This window comes from Oryzias latipes, chromosome 6, assembly GCF_053564925.1.
Source record: "Oryzias latipes strain Hd-rR chromosome 6, Olatipes_Hd-rR_3.1".
NCBI lineage: Eukaryota > Metazoa > Chordata > Actinopteri > Beloniformes > Adrianichthyidae > Oryzias > Oryzias latipes.
Genome location: NC_136242.1, coordinates 2886864 through 2909784, shown reverse-complemented (window position 1 = coordinate 2909784; position 22921 = coordinate 2886864). Strand labels below are relative to the sequence as shown.

Below are 22921 nucleotides of genomic sequence, written 5' to 3'. Positions count from 1 at the left end.
TATATATATATATATATATATATATATATATATATATATATATATATATATATATATATATATATATATATATACATACATACATACATACATACATACATACATATATATATATATATATATATATATATATATATATATACATACATATCTATATATCTATCTATATATCTATATCTATATATATATATATATAGGTTTAGATATATAGATAGATATATAGATATGTATGTATATATATATATATATATATATATATACATACATACATACATACATACATACATACATACATACATACATACATACATACATACATACATACATATATATATATATATATATATATATATATATATATATATATACATACATATCTATATATCTATCTATATATCTATATCTATATCTATATCTATATCTATATATATATATATATATATATATATATATATATATATATACATACATACATATCTTTATGACTGCAGTTGCTGCAGAGGTCCCCATGTTATTGTTTGCCTGGTGTCCCCAAACTGCTAAGTCCGCTACTGTTCCAGAGTCATTTTTTTTTCTTTCTGAGATGTTGTCTCTGACTATTGTAATTATTTTTCCTCTCAGGAGTAAAAATGCCATCGCGGGGGTGTGTATGCCGTGGTGCACTGCAAGGCTTTCAGACAATTAAGTGTACTTCTTCCCACCTCCACAGCGCTCTGCATCGTGCAGCTTACGGCACAGACAATGGCCATGTGGAAGCTGTGTGTCACTTTCCAGGGATGTATTCCATAGGAGGAGAACTTGCTGACTTGATGGAGGAAGAACTTGCTGTGTGCTGATGGACAAGAACAAAGTCCCATTAAAGCAGCTCCGAGCTGTCTGGAGCCGCTCAAGTCTGCTCCTTTTTTTAAACATTGGCAAACATACAGGCACATGGCTGAGCGACTCTGCTGCACACAAAGCAAGGCTGATTTCCACACAGTTTGCTCCAGTCAGCTGTATGTATAACACAAGAAATCAGTAATTGCTGCTGGAGGTGGTGGAACAGCCGTGATACAGTCAGTAGTTTTAGCCAGACCCTCTCTGCATCTGTAGCCTCACCGCTGGAACTGCATACAGACAAAAAGAAAGGTGTTGCATGTCGATCAGCTCAGGGTGAGGTTTAGTTGTGAAGGCCGAAAAACATGCTGACTGGCTATTTTAAATAATATGCCCATGTGCATGCAAGAAACCCTGACATTTATTTGTAAATAATAAACATTTAATTATAATTGGCATCTTCGAAAGTTGAAAAACCCACTGCGATAAAAATGACGTTTTTAACATTTTTCTGCTGCCTTTTCCTGATGATGCAGGACATATGTGAGGAAAATTAACTCTTTTTTTTCATCTCTGATGTCAAATTGTTGTGAATCAGAAGCAGATGGAAAAAATTCAGTTGAAAGATTAACGTATGTGGGACTTAGAAAACATGCTGGGTTGGCCACAAGCTCCCTGCTCCAAGAACTCTCAGTTATGGGTGATGGGAAGGGGGGAAGGCTTACTCAGCACCAACAGTCCCGCCCACAACTCAGAGGGGAATTTCTAATTAATTCCTGCTGCTCTGCAGAAACTATGTCCTAGAAAACAACACAGGTTTCTTGATTTTGGCTAAAAACAGCGTCATCATAATTAAAAGACCACTGGCTTTGGAAATGGATGAATAAAAGGGTGTATTTGAACATTACCACATATTTTGGTGAGCTCTGGTCCAAAACCTGGCTCTGTTGATTTGCCAAGATGAAGTCTGGCCTTTTACTCTGCTATTTGATGATGATGATGATGATGATGATGGGAAACACTCTCAGGTGGCATCAAACAACTGTTTTATTGTTTGCTACCATGTTAACAAGTAAAAAAATCCATTTTGTTCTGTGAATCTCCTTCATTCATTTCAGATTGCGGCACTGTTTGTAACAGCAATGCAAATAAAACAAATAGTTAAAAAGAGTACAGTTTTCCATTGTTGAGTTACTTTCTAAAAATAACTCACAATATGGAATATCCACAAAGCAGAACTAGATGTTTTAAGGCTGTATAATATGGAAGCGATTCTGTAGCATAAATAAAAAGCAAAGTCAAAACCAGAAATGCTTTTTCTTTTTCAAAATGAACCTGCATTTTTTGGCTCAAAATTAAAATGAAAAAGCAATCCACCAAAATGCTTTTTATTTTTCTACTTCAACACCGCTTATTCTGTCACATAATTAAAATTATAATGAAAATGGTATTTGACATTTCATTTTCAAAATGTTCTCTGTTAAATGTGTAGCAAAATTCATTTTGAAATGTCTAAAATGACCGTTAAAATGCATTAACAGAAATGCTTATTCGTATTCAAAATGTAGCTGCATTTTGTGACTCAAAATTAAAATGAAAAAGCAATACTTCAAAATGCTTTTTCTTTTTAGTCTTCAACTCCGCTTATTCTGTCACTTAATTAAAATGATAATGAAAATGGTATTTGACATTTCATTTTCAAAATGTTCTCTGTTAAATGTGTAGCAAAATTCATTTAGAAATGTCTAATATGACCGTTAAAATGCATTAACAGAAATGCTTTTTCTTTTTCAAAGTGTAACTGCATCAAATGACTCAAAAATAAAACGAAAAATCAATACTTCAAAATGCTTTTTCATTTTGTACTTAAAAACCGCTAATTTTGTTGCATAAACAAAGCGAAAATGCAAAGAGGGGATTGCATTTTCGATTTCACCTCCCCCCCGCGAAAAATGTCGCATAAATCATTCTCAGTTCGCAATACCACTGGGAGGCGGGGCGATGACGTCATTGTTCACTCTTCTTCTGTGGTGGCATTCTCCACTGCCTTTCTTCTTCTGCTTTAGCGGTAATACCACAGGCAAAACAAATGGCGTTCTCAAACATTTGTTCACAATTCTTGTTGGAATTAGCCTCGCAGTTGGAGTTACGTTTAGTGTCAAACTGTGATGCCCGTGACAGAGTTGAGCAGGTTTTGGAGAGCTTCGCTGAACACGCTGCAGTCACAGACACCAATGTCGACGAAGTTGTCGTGGTCAACTTGCTCTCAGTCCTCCAGCAACTGGACAGCTTCGAACATGGAAGAGGACGACCAGTCATCAACATCCCTTTCCATGCGATCGAAAGATATTTGTTGCATGGCATCAAAGTTCGGGAAATAGCGGAGATGTTTGGCGTTTGTCGCCATACCATACATCGGAGGATGAACGAAAATGGATTGAGGTAAACTTTTAAGTTCGTATCACTTTTTTATTATCTCGATTTTTGCAGAAGTTGATAGAGGAGGGTATCGATTAGTAGTTGAGCTAGCGCTACTGTAATAATAATGTCCTATCATATAGATCCCTATGTTACAAACCCAAGTAGTAAGAACAATACAGGTGGCGGAGGAAGTAATGTCCAGGGTTACACAACTCCTGCGACTAGCTGGGATGGGCTCCAGCAAGGCCCTTGCCAAGGATTAGAAGATGGATGGAGGAAACAATTCGACAACAATGTAGAATTCAGAATAAACCATCTGTGTTTATTATCAGAACTTTTTTTCGTCCATTTTTCTTTTTCAGGAAGTCAGACATGTATTCACAACTGACGGATGCAGAGCTGGATGCCATCGTTGCAGAAATCCAACAAAGTCACCCAAATACAGGATACAGAATGATGAAATCATTCCTTCAAGCCCAAGGAATGCTGGTGCAGAGTATGTTTAATATAAAGTGAATTATGTAGCAAATGCAGTCGCTCTGTTGGACCTAAATGATCCTGAAATGTTGTATGTTGCTCTTCAAACACAAATAGTGTTTATTAGGATCATTAACAGATAACATTTAAAAAAGACTGAAAACCATTAAATGGATTGTATTTTGCATGAACACTAATTTTTTGGAAAGGCTCTTCACATTGAATGTATTTCGTCTTTAAGACTTAACACTTTTTCTTTTTTCTTTGTGGTAGTAACAAGAGTACGTGATTCCTTAAGAAGAGTGGATCCGATTGGGACTGAAGTTCGAGCTGTGGCCAATCGCACATTAAGACGGAGACAATACTCTGTTCCGGCACCAAATGCAATGTGGCACATTGATGGAAACCACAAATTAATACGGTATTTTTTCCAATTTTGACAGTTTGTATAAGTCTGTCATCATTTCTTTCTCCTAAGACTTGTGGTGTCTATTTTTACAACAGATGGAGATTTGTTGTGCATGGTGGCATAGATGGCTTCAGCCGTTTAATTGTTTATCTGAGTGCTGCAACAAACAATCGAGCAGCTACAGTTTTAGAGGCCTTCATTGGTGCCGTCAACAAATTAGGTTTGCCGTCACGTGTGCGCTCTGACAAGGGTGGGGAAAATATCGAGGTTGCCCATTTCATGGTGGAACGCAGAGGGATTAACCGAAACTCGCACATTACTGGAAGAAGTGTTCATAACCAACGGTGAGGGTAACCATTGCACAACCAGTGTATTTCTTTACTATTTATTTATCAAATGTTTTGGTCTTCTGTCCTCTGCCCACCAAGATAAAGCATGGTACATTAAACTTCATAGACAAACCTTTTCATACTTTAAGGCAAACATACCACCAAGAGCACATTAGGCTAAAGTTCATTTTTTAGACATTTTACTGAGCATCTGATTGTAATAAAATATACCCAGTTTAAATCCTTGTTCAAAGAAGAAATGTTTCTTTCCATTTGTAATTGTAGTTTTTTTCTTACATTTTCATAATGATCCTGTTCTTCCAGAATTGAACGCCTGTGGAGAGATGTGTACATCCAAGTCCTTGAACCCTTCCATATTCTTTTTTGTAATCTGGAGAGGGAAGGGATGTTGAACCCCGATGATGAAAGTCATCTTTTTGCTCTCCACTGGGCTTTCCTGCCTCAGTTACGTAAGCAACTAGCCTTCTTCATGGATGCTTGGAACCTTCATGGCCTAAGAACAGCAGGTAGCAAGTCTCCCTATCAACTTTGGGCATCAATCAGACACCATGATGATCCTGATCAGGTATGTTAAAACAGTTGAAGGCATCATATCAGGAACAATTGTAATTATGCACTTAAAGCTTCAGATATTTCCATATTTCATTACTCAAACATTAAAAGTTTGAACTGAATTCTTAGCTTAACATTTTAGAATGAATTGAGAAGGCTAAAGTTAAAAATTTGAAGCTGGCATAGGCTTTGCATGAGTATCAATAAAGCTTGCATAATTCTTTTTTTATAAATATGCATCTTTTATGTGGTCAGGTGGAGGCAGACTATGGTATTGATTGGGATGGACCATACGGCTTTGATGACCTTGAACATCAAGCAGGTCAAGTGGAAGTACCACAAGTGCAACTGCAGCGACACCTGACAGAGGATGACATGGCTGGCCTACCTGACCCAAATGTTCCCTTTATGGATGCCCTGGACATTTACACAGCCACTTTACAACAGTTGATGCAGCCACAACCAGAACTGGATGAGTGAATCTTCAGCACAGAGATGCATTTATATACTCATGCCCAAGACTGTTATTGCATCTTTTCAGACAACACACCAATATTTCACATGTTTTTTTTCCAAGGCTTGCAAAAATAACAGAATTCAACATGTAAATCAGAAAATGTAACATTTATTAAAACATTAAAACATAAATGTATCAAAATTTGTTTTCACTTCCTAACTTTTACAAATTCAAGTTTTTCCAAAAATGTAACATTTATTAAAACATAAATGTATCAAACGTTGTTTTTACTTGCTAACCTTAGCAATTTCAAAATTTTAAAACACTAAATAGAAACTTTAAAAAAAAGCCTTAATCTTGCTAACATCAATGTAGCCATTAACATTTTAAATTAGTTTGAACAATATGCTTTAAACAACTGGAGAAATTGACATTTCAAAGCAAAATTTGAAGCATTGAAATGTTGAACTTTCATTTTCTCACTCCATTCCAATCAGATCATTCCAAATCCAAATTCTGTACTTCTAACAGCTGCCGCAAGGTTCTCTTTGAATGTCTGGTAACTTGGGCACTTCTGAGGCAGTTTCAGCGTGGTCATGCAGGTTGAGGCCACAGGCATGCAAATGTCAGAAGACACTTCAACATACAGCTGCTGGGGAGGTATACTCCAACCTGTCCAAAATTTCAGGAGTTGGTGTAGTTCCTGAGAAGACCCTACAAAGACAGTCATGAGTATAAAACAAAATTAAGACAAACATTTACAAACTTACCATTTTCAATGTAGTCTCTCAGAAAGCCTGTGACAAGGCATGCCTCCTCCATGCTGCCGTGATCATCCTCATCCTCACTATCTGGCATTGGCCAGATGATCCTTTTCAAGATTGTCTGAGAAATAAGAAACCTCTCTCAAAGAACAAAGACTGAAAATACACATTTTGCCAATTTGTGGTTTTTCACATTATTCAAAATACCTTTTCAGTGTTTACTAAGCAGTTTTACATAAGAAGCCAATTACCTGCGAGTCCATAATTTGCTCTGCAGTTCTTGGGAAAAGCACTGTGGCTAGGGCGGGGCGCTGTTTAATCATGTTGAAAACACCACTGTCTTTAAGCCCCTTGCGTATTTGTTTTATTTGTGTTTGACGCCGTTCAATGACCTGCAAGAATGATCAAAGTTTGCCAAGTTTAAGTTTGTTTATAAAAAATGAGTGGTTATAAAAATAAATATTTTCACATTTACTTGATTTCATTTTGAATTATTCATACCGCATGACGTAGGATTTTTTCAGACAACCACCTCCTGTTGTTCTTATTTATGGGTGGAAGATCCCAGCTGAAGGCCAGGTTGTTCACCTCACATTCCTCCTGTGGAGTCAGTTCTCTTTTACTCTCAAGCTACAATTAATAGAGAAAGGCAATGTTACATCAGTTACACACAGTCTTTGCTGGCTACGTTCAAACATTTGCATTATAGCAAATCAAAAAGTTGTGTTATGATAAAAATGAACAATAACTCAAAGTAACACTTACTACAGACACCACTTCAACAACATCTGTATCTGGGCAGTCTGAAAGCTCAAATACAGCAGACTCCTCATTACTTCCAACAATTAAATGCTGCATTGCTGGGCTCAGTCCTGTGAAGGAGGGACCTCCGTGAATAAAGGAATGTCCTATGGCACGACCAGCTACTCTGAAAAGATCTCCATCTATCAGGGCTCTGGATGTAGATGGGACCTTGTGATCATCAGCCCCATTGAACAGAAGAGTTCTGCCAGTGTTCTCTGAGTGAAACAACAAGACAAAACTATGACAGTCCAAAGTTTACATAAACAAAGATCACTGTGCATGACGATGCCATCTCTTTGGAAGATTCATATAAATTTAATGACAAAATTGAAGTCAATTATAGGCATACTTGTGGATGCATACTACAGCACTTTTGAGAAATACTGCTTCTTTGTGAAATAACAAAAAAAAATCATTACTGTAATTGGCCTAAAACAGCCAAAGTTTTTTTATTCCATGTCTAACAGCAACAAATAAGAGAATGTGTGTTTTAATAGGGTGTTTGTAAACTTCTGGACTCAACTGTATGAAATTTCGTTTTCAGTTCATGAAAATTTGAGAGATTAATGAAACTAATAATCACAGTTTATGCTACGTCATAATGTGTCTTTTGATGTCAATTATAATTACATTTTTATTGCAAACCTTTCAAAATCAATCAGGTACATGGATAGAACTAGTCATAACCAGTTAACACAACCACACTTCTGGTGTTTGAGGCAACATTTTATATATCTTTACAAACATTAGGAATATCAATAAAAACTCACCAAGATTGAGGTCAAATCCAAACTGAATTTTTTCTATGACCATCGAAAGAAAATGACGTTTCACCCCGTCCCCAACAGCAGCATCACCTGAAAAAAAGACTTACTCTTAAGACTTAGGCTGGATGTGTACATGAAAGGGCATAAATATTACCCACTCATCTATTAAAGCGAAATAATTTCAATCTATGAAGGAATTTCCTACATGCTTTCCTTAATTTATACTACAATTCTGGCTGATTATAGCTGTTGTAACTGCTAGAGTAAGACACACCTGAATTCATCACTTTGGCATATAATGCAGGACGGAAAAAGATTTGTTCTAATTAAAGGAAGTAGTGGATCCTTACATTAATATATTTGAAAGATCTAATGTGGCAGAATACAGGCTAGTATTGAGAAAATATTTTAATTTTCAATTGAAATCACTGTTTTTATTCAATTTCTTATACTACAATGCTATAAACAATAAATACCTACCACCCAGTACTACAGAAAATGGGCTTGCCCAGTCAATTCCTTGCTTCTTGTAGAAGGTAAGAATCTCCCTTTCCCGATCTTCCTCAGTAGTTCTGAGATCAAGCCTTGCAACCAACTCTGGCTTGAGTTCAGCATTGTGAATCAAGTGCTGTCGAAACAGGTTGGCTGCTTTGTAAATATTTGGCTCTGTTGTCCAGTCTGTTAAAAAAAGGAATTATCAGTATAGACCGGACAAAAATTAAAGATAGTCAATTATTCAAATTTATAAGCAATGACACGGTGGCACCTTCAAAGCTACTGTAATTTGCTTCGCTCTGACTGTGGCTGCTTAATGAGGTAGCATCAGAGGTTCCTGGTTGGCTCATTCCAGAGCTCCCTGACGCGGTACTCTCTGAGGTTTCCTCAGCGTTCAAATCAGAGTTATGTTTTCTTGGAATGTTAACAGGAAAAATGTTAATAACTTGGGTAAAAAGCAAGAAATACAATCCAGCATAGGTAAAAACTCAAAAAATTCACAATATGTAGATGAGTAAAGAAAAGAAGAAATTTGTCTCACTTCTCACAAGAGTCGATGTGGCCTTCGATCTCAGAGTGCGTGAATGTATCTGTGCAGTAGACACATTCCACCGTAGGTCCAGTACTCTGAACAGAGGTGGTTGCACTGGGAGTGTTCTAGCATTGATTAAAAGACAATAACATACATAAATAAATAAAAAATACAAGACAGCAAAGTCAATTTTGTTCAAACACATTTTCATTTAGAGGGTTTCTGGCTGGGAACATCCTTGTTTGTTTTCTATCATACACCAAAAAATTAAATATTACATCTTTAATAATTACCTCCAGAACAATATCTTTTTGGAGTGGTCTAATGTAGATCACAGCTGCCCCAACTCCAAGTTCTTTGTTACACAAGAACTCTGGAGTATATCCATCCTTTGAGCATGGAAGGACATCCAAAACCCTGGACCTTGTGGAACCACGGCTCCTCAACAGTTGAAACCCACCACAGTGCTTCAATTGAGGAAAGGACAACTGCAGGTGATCTGAAAACTCAGTTGCACTACAAGATCGATCTGAGGGAGACAACAAAACAGCATTATAAACAATTAAATAGAGAGTGTCAACCAAGCAATATGTATATTTATAAATACAAACAAAATTTATGCGTACAGGAACAGGTGCATATTTTGTGAATAGCAACTTAAAGATCTTGTTTAATTAGTGATTGATACAGACAAGCCACATATTTTTTGGTCTCAAAGTCTACACACAAATACTAGCTACCCATAGTTCACGTAGCACTGGGTGTAAGCACTGTGACATTTTCATGCTGTTAATTTATATGACTGGCCAAGAGACAGGTTATTAGCAGCTTGTCAAGTCATTGCACCTAGACAAACCTCGACTGGTGCCCTGAAGTAAGGTAGCTGACCAATCTTTGACATTTTAAATAGCACAACCAACACTAACACATACAATACATACTATAAACCTACCTGGGAATGTAATTCTCCTCTCTCCTAATCCTGCCTGTTGAAGCAATTTTTTCATTTTTGGATTTGGGATATTACAGTCCTTTCTTTTTGCCAAACAGAAAAAAATGTGTGTGTATGTGGTTTTTTTTGGTTTCTTGGTATTGGCTGGTGGGATTGACCTCCGTGGTACACCTCGTGGAGGGTAAGGGCTGAACAACCTCAAGACTTCGGCTGGAAGAAATATGAAAATGGCATGAGAAATCAAATTTCATTTAGAACTTGGTTAAAAAATATATTAAATGGAAATATAACAAACATGATAGTTACTCAACCACTTACAAATAGTGAGCTTAAACACCTCTTATCTTTTCTTAGTAGAAAACTACTACAACTAGTACAAAATAGCAAAACGTATGGAACTCGTTTACTACTGGCGGGGGGAGCAAGTTAACAGGATTAGGGCAAATATGTTATGTCAACAGGGGGAGGGACTACAAGTCTACTGGCCATTTACAGGCAAATAACTGCTGTGTAACCCCACAACGAGCGGACAAACTGTGTTTTATTTCAATAAATCGGCCAATCGGGATAACCCCAACGCATGTTTTGCTAATTTGATCTTACCTCGAGCGGTGCGACCCTCAGGAGCAGACGGTGTTGTTGATGAAGATGTGGTGGGATTGTTGTCTACACCCGCTGTTACTTCCCGCTGGTTTTGCCGTTCGAGGGCAGCAGCAGCCTCCCTCAACAGTTCAAGCACAGATTTTGCCATGCTGCCGTTTGCCTGTGGTATTACCGCCAAAGCAGAAGAAGAAAGGCAGTGGAGAATGCCACCGCCACCACAGAAGAAGAGTGAACAATGACGTCATCGCCCCGCCTCCCAGTGGTATTGCGAACTGAGAATGATTTATGCGACATTTTTCGCGGGGGGGAGGTGAAATCGAAAATGCAATCCCCTCTTTGCATTTTCGCTTTGTTTATGCAACAAAATTAGCGGTTTTTAAGTACAAAATGAAAAAGCATTTTGAAGTATTGATTTTTCGTTTTATTTTTGAGTCATTTGATGCAGTTACACTTTGAAAAAGAAAAAGCATTTCTGTTAATGCATTTTAACGGTCATATTAGACATTTCTAAATGAATTTTGCTACACATTTAACAGAGAACATTTTGAAAATGAAATGTCAAATACCATTTTCATTATCATTTTAATTAAGTGACAGAATAAGCGGAGTTGAAGACTAAAAAGAAAAAGCATTTTGAAGTATTGCTTTTTCATTTTAATTTTGAGTCACAAAATGCAGCTACATTTTGAATACGAATAAGCATTTCTGTTAATGCATTTTAACGGTCATTTTAGACATTTCAAAATGAATTTTGCTACACATTTAACAGAGAACATTTTGAAAATGAAATGTCAAATACCATTTTCATTATAATTTTAATTATGTGACAGAATAAGCGGTGTTGAAGTAGAAAAATAAAAAGCATTTTGGTGGATTGCTTTTTCATTTTAATTTTGAGCCAAAAAATGCAGGTTCATTTTGAAAAAGAAAAAGCATTTCTGGTTTTGACTTTGCTTTTTATTTATGCTACAGAATCGCTTCCATAGTATAACTGCTCATTACGCACTTTCTACACTTTTCTCCCTTGTTCAAATTCCCAAAGTTCAAACCTACATAGTCCAGGATTAAGGAATGACAACAAAGATCCGATCACAATCAGAGATGCAAAATTTGGAGAGCTGCACGTATCTGTAGAGGAGACAGCACAGAGGGGGTTTTAGGTCATACCCTGCAGCCAATCAGGGCGGATTACAGAACACTGTAAAAAATACAAAGTAAGCAAAATGGCACAAAAAATCTACAAAGGCAAGAAAAGTTTATTTGTATTGCACAATTCGTACAGAAAGCAATTCAAAGTTCTTCACAAAACATGTATTGTGATTTTAATGCATTTTCCTAACAGTGCAAAGATTAAAAAAAACATAATCATAATAAAATTTACTTTAAAATAAGAAAATAAAAAGAAAAGAGGTGTGGATAAGGACCCTTCAGTTATATACACGTCTGAACAGGAATGTTTTGAGTCTTGATTTGAACCTTAGCACGGTAGAGGCCTTTCTCACAACCTCAGGGTTTCCTGTTAAGACTGAAACGCTGATTCCCCTTGTTTAGTCCTGACTCTGGGCACCCGCAGGAGGCCGGTCCCTGAGGTCCTCAGAGTCCGAAATGGTTCATATGGCGCTAACATGTCAGAGATGTACTCTGGTGCAAGGCCATGGAGAGACTTGGAAACAGGCAGAGCTGCTGTAAAGTCTATTCTTTGAGCTACATGAAGCCAGTGCAGAGACCTGAGCACAGGACTAATGTGATCATACTTCCTGGTTGTTGTCACGACTCGAGCAAATCAACATAGCAAAAGCTATGCTTTATAGCGAGGGACCACTGGTAATGTTTTTATTTACATAAAATGTATGCTCCAAATACGGGATGAAGCACAAACGTTTCAGGTGCAAACATCTTAGTATGGCTTTCAGTTTGTTATATTTAGGAAGTAACATAAAAAATGGTTTACTGAGATACTAGTAAAGATTTAAATCTGAAACTAATAAAAAACACTGCTGGGTGAAGGTGCACCCTGAATGGTTTTAGCCGTTCATCACAGAGCCACACCACCACACACACACACGCACACCCACACCCACACACACACACACACACAGTCACACACACAGTCACACACACGGTCACACACACACACCTACACACACCTATAGGGACAATAAAGATTCACCAAATGTAGACAGTTGTGTATGTTTGGATTGTAGGATAAAACTGGAGGGACTGGAGAAAACCCACAGCTGCACTAAAAGAACAAGCAAAGTCCACACTGAAAGAACCCAGCAGAGATTTAGACCAGGACCTTCTCACGGTGGGGCAAGCATGCTAACCACTACACCACTGTACAATCCTCTTCTGACAGCAGTTATAGATAAACATGTTTCATATTTTAGAGCAAAGCATGATTTGCTCTTCTTCAGTGAAAAAGGCAACATTAATAACTGAGTAACTATCAGTGTTTTCCCTCTTTTTGACAGCTGCTAAAAGTCCAACAGGCCAAAAGTCCTATACACATCCAATTTTATTCCACTGAAAGATTTAGGGAAAAATGAAAAACAATTCTCCAGTAAAAGAAAATGGGATTTAGGTAATTGTTTAATTACTCCTTTCCCTTCTCCCAGCGGGGACAAAAAAATAGAGGGAAATTAGCAGCGGAGCTCCCTGCAGCTGGATTTGTTGGTTGGCAACAATAAGAGGCAGATGGGGGGGTGCTGGAGGAAGCGGGAAGGGTCCCACCTTTGAGGAGCAAAGCAATTGGGAGCGATTAAGCTCTCGTTCGCTGCAGGGATGATCCACTTAGAGGCAGAAGTTGGCTCCAACTTTGCTTGTAGCATCGTCTCTTTTATCTTCCTTTTTCATGAAGACCCAGCAAATTCCACAGGGAGCTGTTAAAGTGAAGCACAGTGTTCAGTAGGGCTGCTACTCAGTGACGGTTTCACTTTGTGATTAAAAACAAAACAAAATGACATCCTGGGGCCTTCAGCTCTGGTTCAGAAGATCACAGGCAAAGAACTGTCCTTCTCACCCTGTATTCAAATGGAAGTCCCACTGGTATTCACACATTGATGTGCAAAATTTGTATTTGACCCGCCCCCTGGAGGAGCGGGGAGCTAGGTCCCAGCCGAGCTCAGAAGCAGTCCATGAAGTAAACAGTTCTAGCCTTTGTCACATGCACCTGTGCAGGGGTTGACCCATAGGGGTGCTGCAGGTCTTTGGGTTGCTCGTGCCCGTGGAAGAGCGATTGTATGAAAACCAACTCTGATCATTTTTGGTCTGTTTAAAAGTGTTTCCAGTGGTCTTTTTTTATTTATGATTATGCTGTTTAGCCAAAACCCAAAACCTGTGTTGTTTTTAGGACAAAGTTTCTCACCTATTAGTTGTAGGCGGGGCATTTGGCACTGAGGAAGCATGCATTGATTTCCCATCCCCCCTTTGTTTCTGTCCCACTAGCTTACAGCCCCTCAAAACCCCAAACGACCATTAGCGGTGCAACAGAAATGTTGAGCAATATTGCAGCCATGCAGTCGTTCGGTTTAGATCCAGATTCCAGCTCAGACGAGGAAAACAAAGACGTTCGTGGATCTTTTTGTCTGCAAGTGGATGCATCAGGCGACAGTGGCTCAGGTGGTTGAGCGGGTCGTCCAATGATCGAAGGGTTGGCGGTTCGATTCCCCGCTCCCACCAGCCAAAATGTCGTTGTGTCCTTGGGCAAGACACTTCACCCTCCTTGCCTCCAGTGTGGCTCCACTGGTGTATGAATGATCCCGGTGATGATCAGAGGGGCCGTAGGCGCGAAATGGCAGCCACGCCTCTGTCAGTCTGCCCCAGGGCAGCTGTGGCTACAACAGTAGCTACCATCACCAAGTATGAATGAGGAGTGAATGAATAATGGACATAATTCTCCTACAGTATGTCACTGCTAAAAGCTTTTCTAACGGCAGTTTTTCATCTGTTCCTGATTCACAACTATTTCAATAAAGAACATTTCAGAAATCCAATTTTGAGCTTAATTTCCTTTTTATTTGTCGTCCATCATCCTAAAAATGCAACGGTGACACAAGTTATTTAATAAAACTTATCAAGCTTATGAATACTTAGGCTTGTGTGAGACATCTATAATGCTAATAAATGTCTTACTAGAACCCCAAACAATAATAATAATTCTTAATTTGTTAATAAAGGTTGTTAATTAATCTTGTTAAACTTATTAACACTGACACATTTGTTAGGCATCAATAATTCCAATAAATGTATCATTAGCATCTTAAAAACATCCTAATAATAATGCTTGTAAATGTGTTAACTAAGTAATTTAATAAACCTTATTAGACCTATTGTAATCTAGCCACAGGGGTTGCAAGCCAGTTGCCTCTGTGCCGGTCCCAAGCCCGGATAAATAGAGAGGGTTGCGTCAGGAAGGGCATCCGGCGTAAAAATTGCCAAAATAACTATGCGAATCATCCACACCACTTTAGACATACCGGATCGGTCGAGGCCCGGGTTAACAACGACCGCCACCGATGCTGTTAACCTACAGGGTGTCGGTGGAAATTTGACTACTGTTGGTCGAAGAAAGAGGGGAGGCAGAAGGGTCCGTGGCCAGAGAGAGAAGGGAAAAGGCAGGAACATAGGTTTGAGAATAGGGACTCTTAACGTTGGCACAATGACAGGGAAAGGCAGAGAGCTGGCAGACATGATGGAGAGAAGGAAGGTAGATGTACTGTGTGTGCAGGAGACAAGGTGGAAGGGCAGCAAGGCACGTAGTATTGGAGGAGGATACAAACTGTTCTATCATGGTGCTGATAGGAAGAGAAACGGGGTAGGAGTGATTCTAAAAGGGGGAGTTTGTAAACAGGGTTCTAGAGGTGAAAAGAGTCTCAGACAGGATGATGAGCCTAAAGTTGGAAATTGAAGGGGTGATGGTGAATGTAGTCAGTGGGTATGCGCCACAGGTTGGCTGTGAGTTAGAAGTGAAGGAGAGATTCTGGAGTGAGTTGGATGAGGTCATAGAGAGTTTCCCCAGAGGAGAGAGAGTTGTTATTGGAGCAGACTTTAATGGGCATGTTGGTGAGGGCAACAGAGGTGATGAGGAGGTGATGGGCAGGTTTGGTGTGAAGGAAAGGAATCTGGAAGGACAGATGGTGGTGGATTTTGCGAAGAGGATGGAAATGGCTGTAGTCAACACTTACTTCCAGAAGAGAGAGGAACATAGAGTGACATACAGAAGTGGAGGTAGGAGTACTCAGGTGGACTACATCCTATGCAGACGAGGTCATTTGAGAGAGGTTAATGACTGCAAAGTGGTAGTAGGAGAGAGTGTAGCCAGACAGCACCGCATGGTGGTGTGTAAGATGACTCTGGAGGTCAGGAAGAAGAAGAGAGGGAAAACAGAAAAGAAGACCAAGTGGTGGAAGCTACAGAATGAAGAAACTTGTGAGGAATTTAGGCAGAAGTTGAGACAGGTCCTGGGTGGTCAGGATGAGCTTCCAGATGACTGGGAAACTACAGCAGATATTATCAGGGAAACAGGTAGGAAGGTGCTTGGTGTGTCATCTGGAAAGAGGAAAGACGGTAAAGAGACTTGGTGGTGGAATGAGGAAGTACAGGAATGCGTCCAGAGGAAGAGGTTGGCTAAAAAGAAGTGGGATGTAGAAAGGACTGAGGAAGGTAGACAGGAGTACAAGGAAGCGCAGCGTAGAGTGAAGAGAGAGGTGGCAAAGGCCAAACAGAAAGCTTATGATGAGCTATATGACAGGTTAGACACAAAGGAAGGAGAGAAGGACTTGTACAGACTAGCCAGACAGAGATACAGAGATGGGAAGGACGTGCAACAGGTAAGAGTGATAAAGGACAGAGACAGAAAGGTGCTAACAACCCAGGAGAGTGTACAGAAAAGATGGAAGGAGTATTTTGAGGAGCTGATGAATGAGGAAAATGACAGGGAAAGAAGGGAGGAAGATGTGGTTGTTGTGGAGCAGGAAGTAGCAGAGATTGGAAATGATGAGGTCAGGAAGGCTCTGAAAAGGATGAAGAGCGGAAAGGCCGTTGGTCCTGATGACCTACCTGTGGAGGTATGGAAGTGCTTAGGAGAGACAGCAGTGGAATTTCTAACAAGGTTGTTCAATAGGATTTTAGAGAGTGAGAAGATGCCCGAGGAATGGAGGAGAAGCGTTCTGGTTCCGATCTTTAAGAACAAGGGTGACACGCAGAACTGCAGCAACTATAGAGGAATAAAGTTGATGAGCCACACAATGAAGCTGTGGGAAAGAGTAGTGGAAGCCAGGCTTAGGAAAGAGGTGGAGATTTGTGAGCAGCAGTATGGTTTCATGCCCCGTAAGAGCACCACTGATGCCATTTTTGCTTTGAGAATGTTGATGGAAAAGTACAGAGATGGTCAGAAGGAGCTGCATTGTGTGTTCGTAGATTTAGAGAAGGCGTATGACAGGGTGCCGAGGGAGGAGCTGTGGTACTGTATGAGATTGTCTGGAGTGGCAGAGAAGTATGTCAGAGTAGTTCAGGACATGTATGAGAGAAGTATGACGGTGGTGAGATGTGCTGTAGGTCAGACAGAGGAGTTCAAGGTGGAGGTGGGACTACACCAAGGATCAGCTTTGAGTCCTTTTTTGTTTGCTATGCTGATGGACAGGCTGACAGACGAGGTAAGACAGGAATCTCCCTGGACAATGATGTTTGCAGATGACATTGTAATTTGCAGTGAGAGTAGAGAGCAGGTGGAGGAACAGCTAGAGAGGTGGAGGTTTGCTCTGGAAAGAAGAGGCATGAAGGTCAGTCGTAGTAAGACAGAATACATGTGTCTGAACGAGAGGGATCAAGGTAGAAGCGTTAGGTTACAGGGGACTGAGGTGAAGAAGGTGCAGGAGTTTAAGTACTTGGGGTCAGCAGTTCAGTGTGATGGGGAGTGTGGAAAAGAGGTGAAGAGGCGAGTGCAGGCAGGTTGGAGCGGTTGGAGGAAAGTGTCAGGAGTGTTGTGTGACAGAAGAGTGCCAGCAAGACTCAAAGGAAAGGCGTACAAGACAGTGGTGAGACCAGCTCTGCTCTATGGGTTAGAGACGGTAGCAGTGAGACAGAGACAAGAGGCTGAGATGGAGGTAGCGGAGATGAAGATGTTGAGGTTCTCCTTAGGAGTGACCAGGTTAGACAGGATAAGGAACGAGTACATCAGAGGGACGGCTAACGTTGCCTGTGTTAGGGACAAAGTCAGAGAAGCCAGACTGAGATGGTTTGGACATGTTCAGAGGAGGGATAGTGGATATATTGGTAGAAGGATGTTGGAGAAGGAGCTGCCTGGCAGGAGGGCAAGAGGACGGCCAAAGAGGAGATACATGGATGTCTTAACAGAGGACATGAAGTTGGCTAATGTTAGGGTAGAAGACGTCCATGATAGAGTGAGGTGGAGGACGATGATTCGCTGTGGCGACCCCTGATGGGAAAAGCCGAAAGAGAAAGAAGGAGAGACCTATTGTACTAATAATTGTCTTACTAACACCCTATAAATTCTATTATAATGCTTGTTAATGCGTTAACAAAGCTTGTTAAGGGATCTTAATATAAAGTGTTACCAATGCAACAAGAACTTGGTAAAACTCCCAAAACATTATTGTCATTGGACTTGGTCTTCAATGGGAGCGTTGGTGTGTCTTGAAGTTGCCTTGTGGCAACTTAAGACGAGGGACGTCTTAAAAACGGTACGTACCATTGTTGTCCTTGTGTTAAGTGCATCATGAAGTATTTGTAAGGATAATGTAAGTTACACACTTTTAAGGCCTATGGTGAGTAATGAATGATGCCTTCCACTATGCATAGATTATTTTTATTTCTTCTTTTTTTCAATTTACTTTCAATGTTTTGCTTTCACTTTTTTTGTCAGTTTGCTTTAATTTAAACAAAAAAATCCACAAGCTCAAAAAACCTGAAAACAAATAGATTCCTGGACATGACTTAAAAAAATAGGCTTTCTCAAATCAATAATTTTTGGGCAGAAATTAGTATTTTGAGTATTTTGTAGAGACAGTTTGGTATTTTGTGCTCATAAAATAGTATTTTTTGGAGACAGTTTGGTATTTTGTGTACATATATTAGCACTTTATTAGAATTTTCCTTTTTCTGGACACAAATCAGTCGTAGGAATTGAAGGTACAAAAATACTAATTTTTGCGCACAAAAAGCAAATCTTTGCACAAACACCAATATTGTCGCCACAAAATATTAAGTCAAGGGAGCATTTATTACAATGTCATGTCCAGGGCTCCATAAAACCACAGGCCTTAGTAACATTAACTTTAAACATCTCTTCACTGGTAGACTTAGTAAAAAGAATGTGTCCTGTTTAAAATAATTTAGGCCTTGTATCTTCTAATCTTTTTTAAGGTCCGAGTAAAGACAAATTTTAAATATTCTACTCTAAATAACAATAATGATTAGTAGTAGTATATGTTATGAATACTGTAGATCAAATACTGTTTTTTATCAATTATTATAAAATGCATTACTCGTGTTGCCTGTTTTGTGCTATAAGCTTAAAAAAAACACAAAATCTAGTTTTATTAAATGAACTGCACTTGGAAACTGTAGAAGAATTAGATGATGCTGTCATACGATGCCCTTATGTCACAATCTAGTCATCTGTGAGGTGTGTATTATCTTGCACTTAATACATAAGGGTCTGCAGGACGTCCACACAACTATGCTGTGATTGTCTAATTTTCTATTTTCTAACAGTCAAGTTGGACTTATCACCTGAAAAGCACTCAGGGGTTACGGTTAAGGTTGCATGCACAGTGCACTGGATTTGGGGCGGTTGAAAAATCAGAAACCCAAATCTGACATACTTCACTTTTACTTAGCCTTACGTGTTGTTTAAGCGTTCACTACGACAAAATGCCCGTAAAAAGAAATGTGCATGAACATTTTTGGTCTACGGTTCCACGGAGCGGCGTATGACTATATGGGTCACCTGGCTGCCCCGTATAGGTTTGCCCATTTCCCCCCCAACAGCTAGCCCGTTACCACCTGTGAGGGATCGAGCGGCCAAAGAGGATAACAGACGTTTATCAAACATGAAAGTTTTCATCTTTCTCAAAAAATGTACAAAGATGAAGAAACTGGGCCCTTAAAAGAGGTCAACAGAAACATAATTAACTCAGGCAATAACTTTAACTTTAGCAACTGAACAGACCAAGTAACAGAAACAAACTGACCTAACCAAAGACACAACATATATAGTGGCTGATCAGACCACTTGAGAACCATGGGGGACCTAACATGACTACACAAACATTTAACAAAGACTATAAAGACAAGACTAAACACAAAACTTGGTCTTTAGTGTAAAAGAAAAATCATCAAAAGTGGAAAAAAATGAATAATGACCAACAGAAGCAAAGCAAATAAACATTAAATAAGTCTGTTAGTGTCTCCCCTGGAGGCTTCAGTAGATGGTGCCTTCCTAATTGCCTGGCTGGAGTATTTAAAGGCTGTGAAGACTTGAGCTCCTCCTTTGCCAGTCCTCACAGCACAGCTCTAGGAGCAGAACCTCAGCCACACCCGTAGAGACCAGTAGCCCCCTCAGTACTGGCAACTCAAAAACAGGTGACATTAATTAAACTAACCAAAAATGAGTAAACTAAACAAATGTACATGTGCTACAAATGATTGAAAATAGATAATATATGTATATCTTAACTCAAAGAAATTTGTGCATTTATTTATGAATAATGAATCTGAAATACTAAAATTAAAAAGAAAGTGTGCAATGCTGGGGGGAGGTTCCCACCACTTTGTTTGTGGGTGTGGCAGGGTATGCTGCCATCACACCACCCATAAGAGCAGTTGTGACGAAGACTACAGTCACATCCCAAAATGCCACACAGCAGCGACCTAATGCAAATTTGTCAGCAAATACATGTAATCAGGAGGTTGTAGTCACATTTTTACACACCACACGGAGGCTGCAGAGATTTTAAAGAGCGTTGCCCGATTTCGTAATAGTGTGATGTCCCCACCTGACTAACCGATGCCTGGAGGGGGCCACCACATGTCCACAATATTCAAAAAATTCTTGAAGATTCAGCTGATGCCTCCCCATCACGCTGTGGCAGTTGTAATAAATTTGTTTTCATCATGTGAAACATCTCCAGCCTCTGCTCTGCAAATGTGCACAACCCACCGTGCACACCCTTTTTTTTTGTCATAAGGAAACAAATGATGATTGAATGCTTGATGTGCATTCATCTTCACCCTCGGCCATTTTCATTGCGCAATGGCAGTCAGGAATGCATCCTTTTTCATCACAAAGCTGGTTCAATACCCGGTGGCGCGGGCTAGCTCAGGCGTTCTGGTATCCACTGTGACTGGCTTCTCATCAAGCTAGGAGCACCTGAACATGGAGCGGCCTCTCAATCACTGGTAGACACATAATCACAGCTTGCAGGCTTGGTTATTATAAGACATTCATCTTCTGTGCCTGCTTCATGTGCCCCTGCCTTCAGCTTCTCTTCAACGTCTATACATTTAATTTCCAAATGCAGAGATTTTGTCTAACCACTGCGTTTGGCTTTAGCATCTTCCACATGTTCATTAAGTTCTTGGGTTTTGACCTTTTCCAGTAGCAGTTTGACCCTTGTCTCAGCCTATGTGCCTGCTTTACACATGCATGAGATCCAAACGCTCCATCCAAACCACAGCCCTAGACAGACTCCATCAAAGGCTGCAGCTTTCATGCTGCTCTGGTAAGGGTCTTACAGGGGACTGCAGTAGCAACATCTAAGAGTACAAGAGATGTGGTGCATATCTCTTGTTCATGGTCGTACATGCTAAAAGTTTTGGCAGTGGAAAATCCTTTACCAGTGAAACAGTGCAGCAGGAAAGATGAAGACACAAATCAAACAAGCAGAAGGATTCAAGCCAGCAAGTCACACTGTGTCAGACAGCAGTTTAATACAAGCTTTTCCCATGATGCACTTGGTGAGTAATGAATGATGTCTTCCACTATGCATAGATTATTTTTATTTCTTCTTTTTTTCAATTTACTTTCAATGTTTTGCTTTCACTTTTTTTGTCAGTTTGCTTTAATTTAAACAAAAAAATCCACAAGCTCAAAAAACCTGAAAACAAATAGATTCCTGGACATGACTTAAAAAAATAGGCTTTCTCAAATCAATACTTTTTGGGCAGAAATTAGTATTTTGAGTATCTTGTAGAGACAGTTTGGTATTTTGTGCTCATAAAATAGTATTTTTTGGAGACAGTTTGGTATTTTGTGTACATATATTAGCACTTTATTAGAATTTTCCTTTTTCTGGACACAAATCAGTCGTAGGAATTGAAGGTAAAAAAATACTAATTTTTGCGCACAAAAAGCAAATCTTTGCACAAACACCAATATTGTCGCCACAAAATATTAAGTCAAGGGAGCATTTATTACAATGTCATGTCCAGGGCTCCATAAAACCACAGTCCTTAGTAACATTAACTTTAAACATCTCTTCACTGGTAGACTTAGTAAAAAGAATGTGTCCTGTTTAAAATAATTTAGGCCTTGTATCTTCTAATCTTTTTTAAGGTCCGAGTAAAGACAAATTTTAAATATTCTACTCTAAATAACAATAATGATTAGTAGTAGTATATGTTATGAATACTGTAGATCAAATACTGTTTTTTATCAATTATTATAAAATGCATTACTCGTGTTGCCTGTTTTGTGCTATAAGCTTAAAAAAAACACAAAATCTAGTTTTATTAAATGAACTGCACTTGGAAACTGTAGAAGAATTAGAACTTTGAGGCAGAGCTTTGCGAGGTAATTCAGCCTTTCATTTGCAGGGCGTCTCATAGTAAAGTCTGAAAGTGTGTGGGAGCTGGTGACAAGCAAACCGGCGTCTTTAAAAACAGAAATGTTCTACTCGGCTGAAAATTCTCCAGAGAGAAACAACTTTAAACAGTCATGCAGAGTTTCTCGTCATGAGGCTTGTAAGTCATAATTGACACACTTTGTCAGAAATGGAGCTCTCACTCATCTCATATACATCCATTTTTGCATTAGTGTCGCACATATCCACCATATATATGTCTCCAAGGAAGAACAGAATTTTAGACTTACTGATCTTATCAAGCTCTGCACGGTGGCGTGTGGGCCAGTGCTCTCGCGTGACAGCCAAAAGGCCCTGGTTTGAGTCCAGTTTGGGCCTTTCTGTGTGGAATTGCAGTCCTGAATAAGTTGTGTGACCCTGCAACTAACAGCCGACCTGACCAGGGTGTACCACACCTTCACCCAGCCGTGGGTGGGACAGTGCAACCACACCCTCCCATCATGTTGTGGGGGATAAAGAGAGGCTCTTCACTCCGGTTTCTCTTCGTTTCCCTTAATGACCCATTCAACTGCAGAAATGTGGGTACCCACCCACCTGGAGGACATTTAGGACTCGAAACCAGCACCACTAAAGGCCTGTTCACACCGGGACGAATTTCGCCGGCGATTTTCGCCGACGTTTAACGCCTCGTGACTAA

At 39.5% G+C, this 22921-nt stretch overlaps 2 protein-coding genes across 4 annotated transcripts; one reads left to right on the top strand and one right to left on the bottom strand.

The window, feature by feature from the left end:
• The first annotated feature begins 2809 nt into the window (after nucleotides 1-2809).
• LOC101162979 (uncharacterized) lies at nucleotides 2810-5673 on the top strand. 2 transcript variants are annotated; one of them, XM_023955449.2, is made up of 6 exons: nucleotides 2810-3258; nucleotides 3600-3733; nucleotides 3988-4135; nucleotides 4219-4467; nucleotides 4777-5038; nucleotides 5281-5673. In XM_023955449.2, exons 1-6 carry the CDS (start codon nucleotides 2906-2908, stop codon nucleotides 5503-5505), a joined length of 1371 nt encoding a protein of 456 aa, XP_023811217.1. In that variant the 5' UTR covers nucleotides 2810-2905; the 3' UTR covers nucleotides 5506-5673. The 2 variants fall into 2 exon arrangements, with proteins under 2 accessions (XP_023811217.1, XP_023811218.1); XM_023955450.2 differs by lacking the exon at nucleotides 4219-4467 and having other exon boundaries at nucleotides 2838-3258.
• LOC110014692 (uncharacterized) lies at nucleotides 5631-10661 on the bottom strand. 2 transcript variants are annotated; one of them, XM_023955447.2, is made up of 12 exons: nucleotides 10400-10661; nucleotides 9797-10006; nucleotides 9138-9373; nucleotides 8854-8969; nucleotides 8584-8726; nucleotides 8298-8495; nucleotides 7821-7907; nucleotides 7012-7265; nucleotides 6748-6876; nucleotides 6498-6638; nucleotides 6253-6367; nucleotides 5631-6196 (listed from the first exon to the last, which is right to left on the bottom strand). In XM_023955447.2, the coding sequence occupies exons 1-12, from the start codon at nucleotides 10545-10547 to the stop codon at nucleotides 5976-5978; spliced, it is 1998 nt and encodes a 665-aa protein (XP_023811215.1). In that variant the 5' UTR covers nucleotides 10548-10661; the 3' UTR covers nucleotides 5631-5975. The 2 variants fall into 2 exon arrangements, with proteins under 2 accessions (XP_023811215.1, XP_023811216.1); XM_023955448.2 differs by having other exon boundaries at nucleotides 6748-6846.
• Between the last annotated feature and the right edge of the window lie 12260 nt (nucleotides 10662-22921).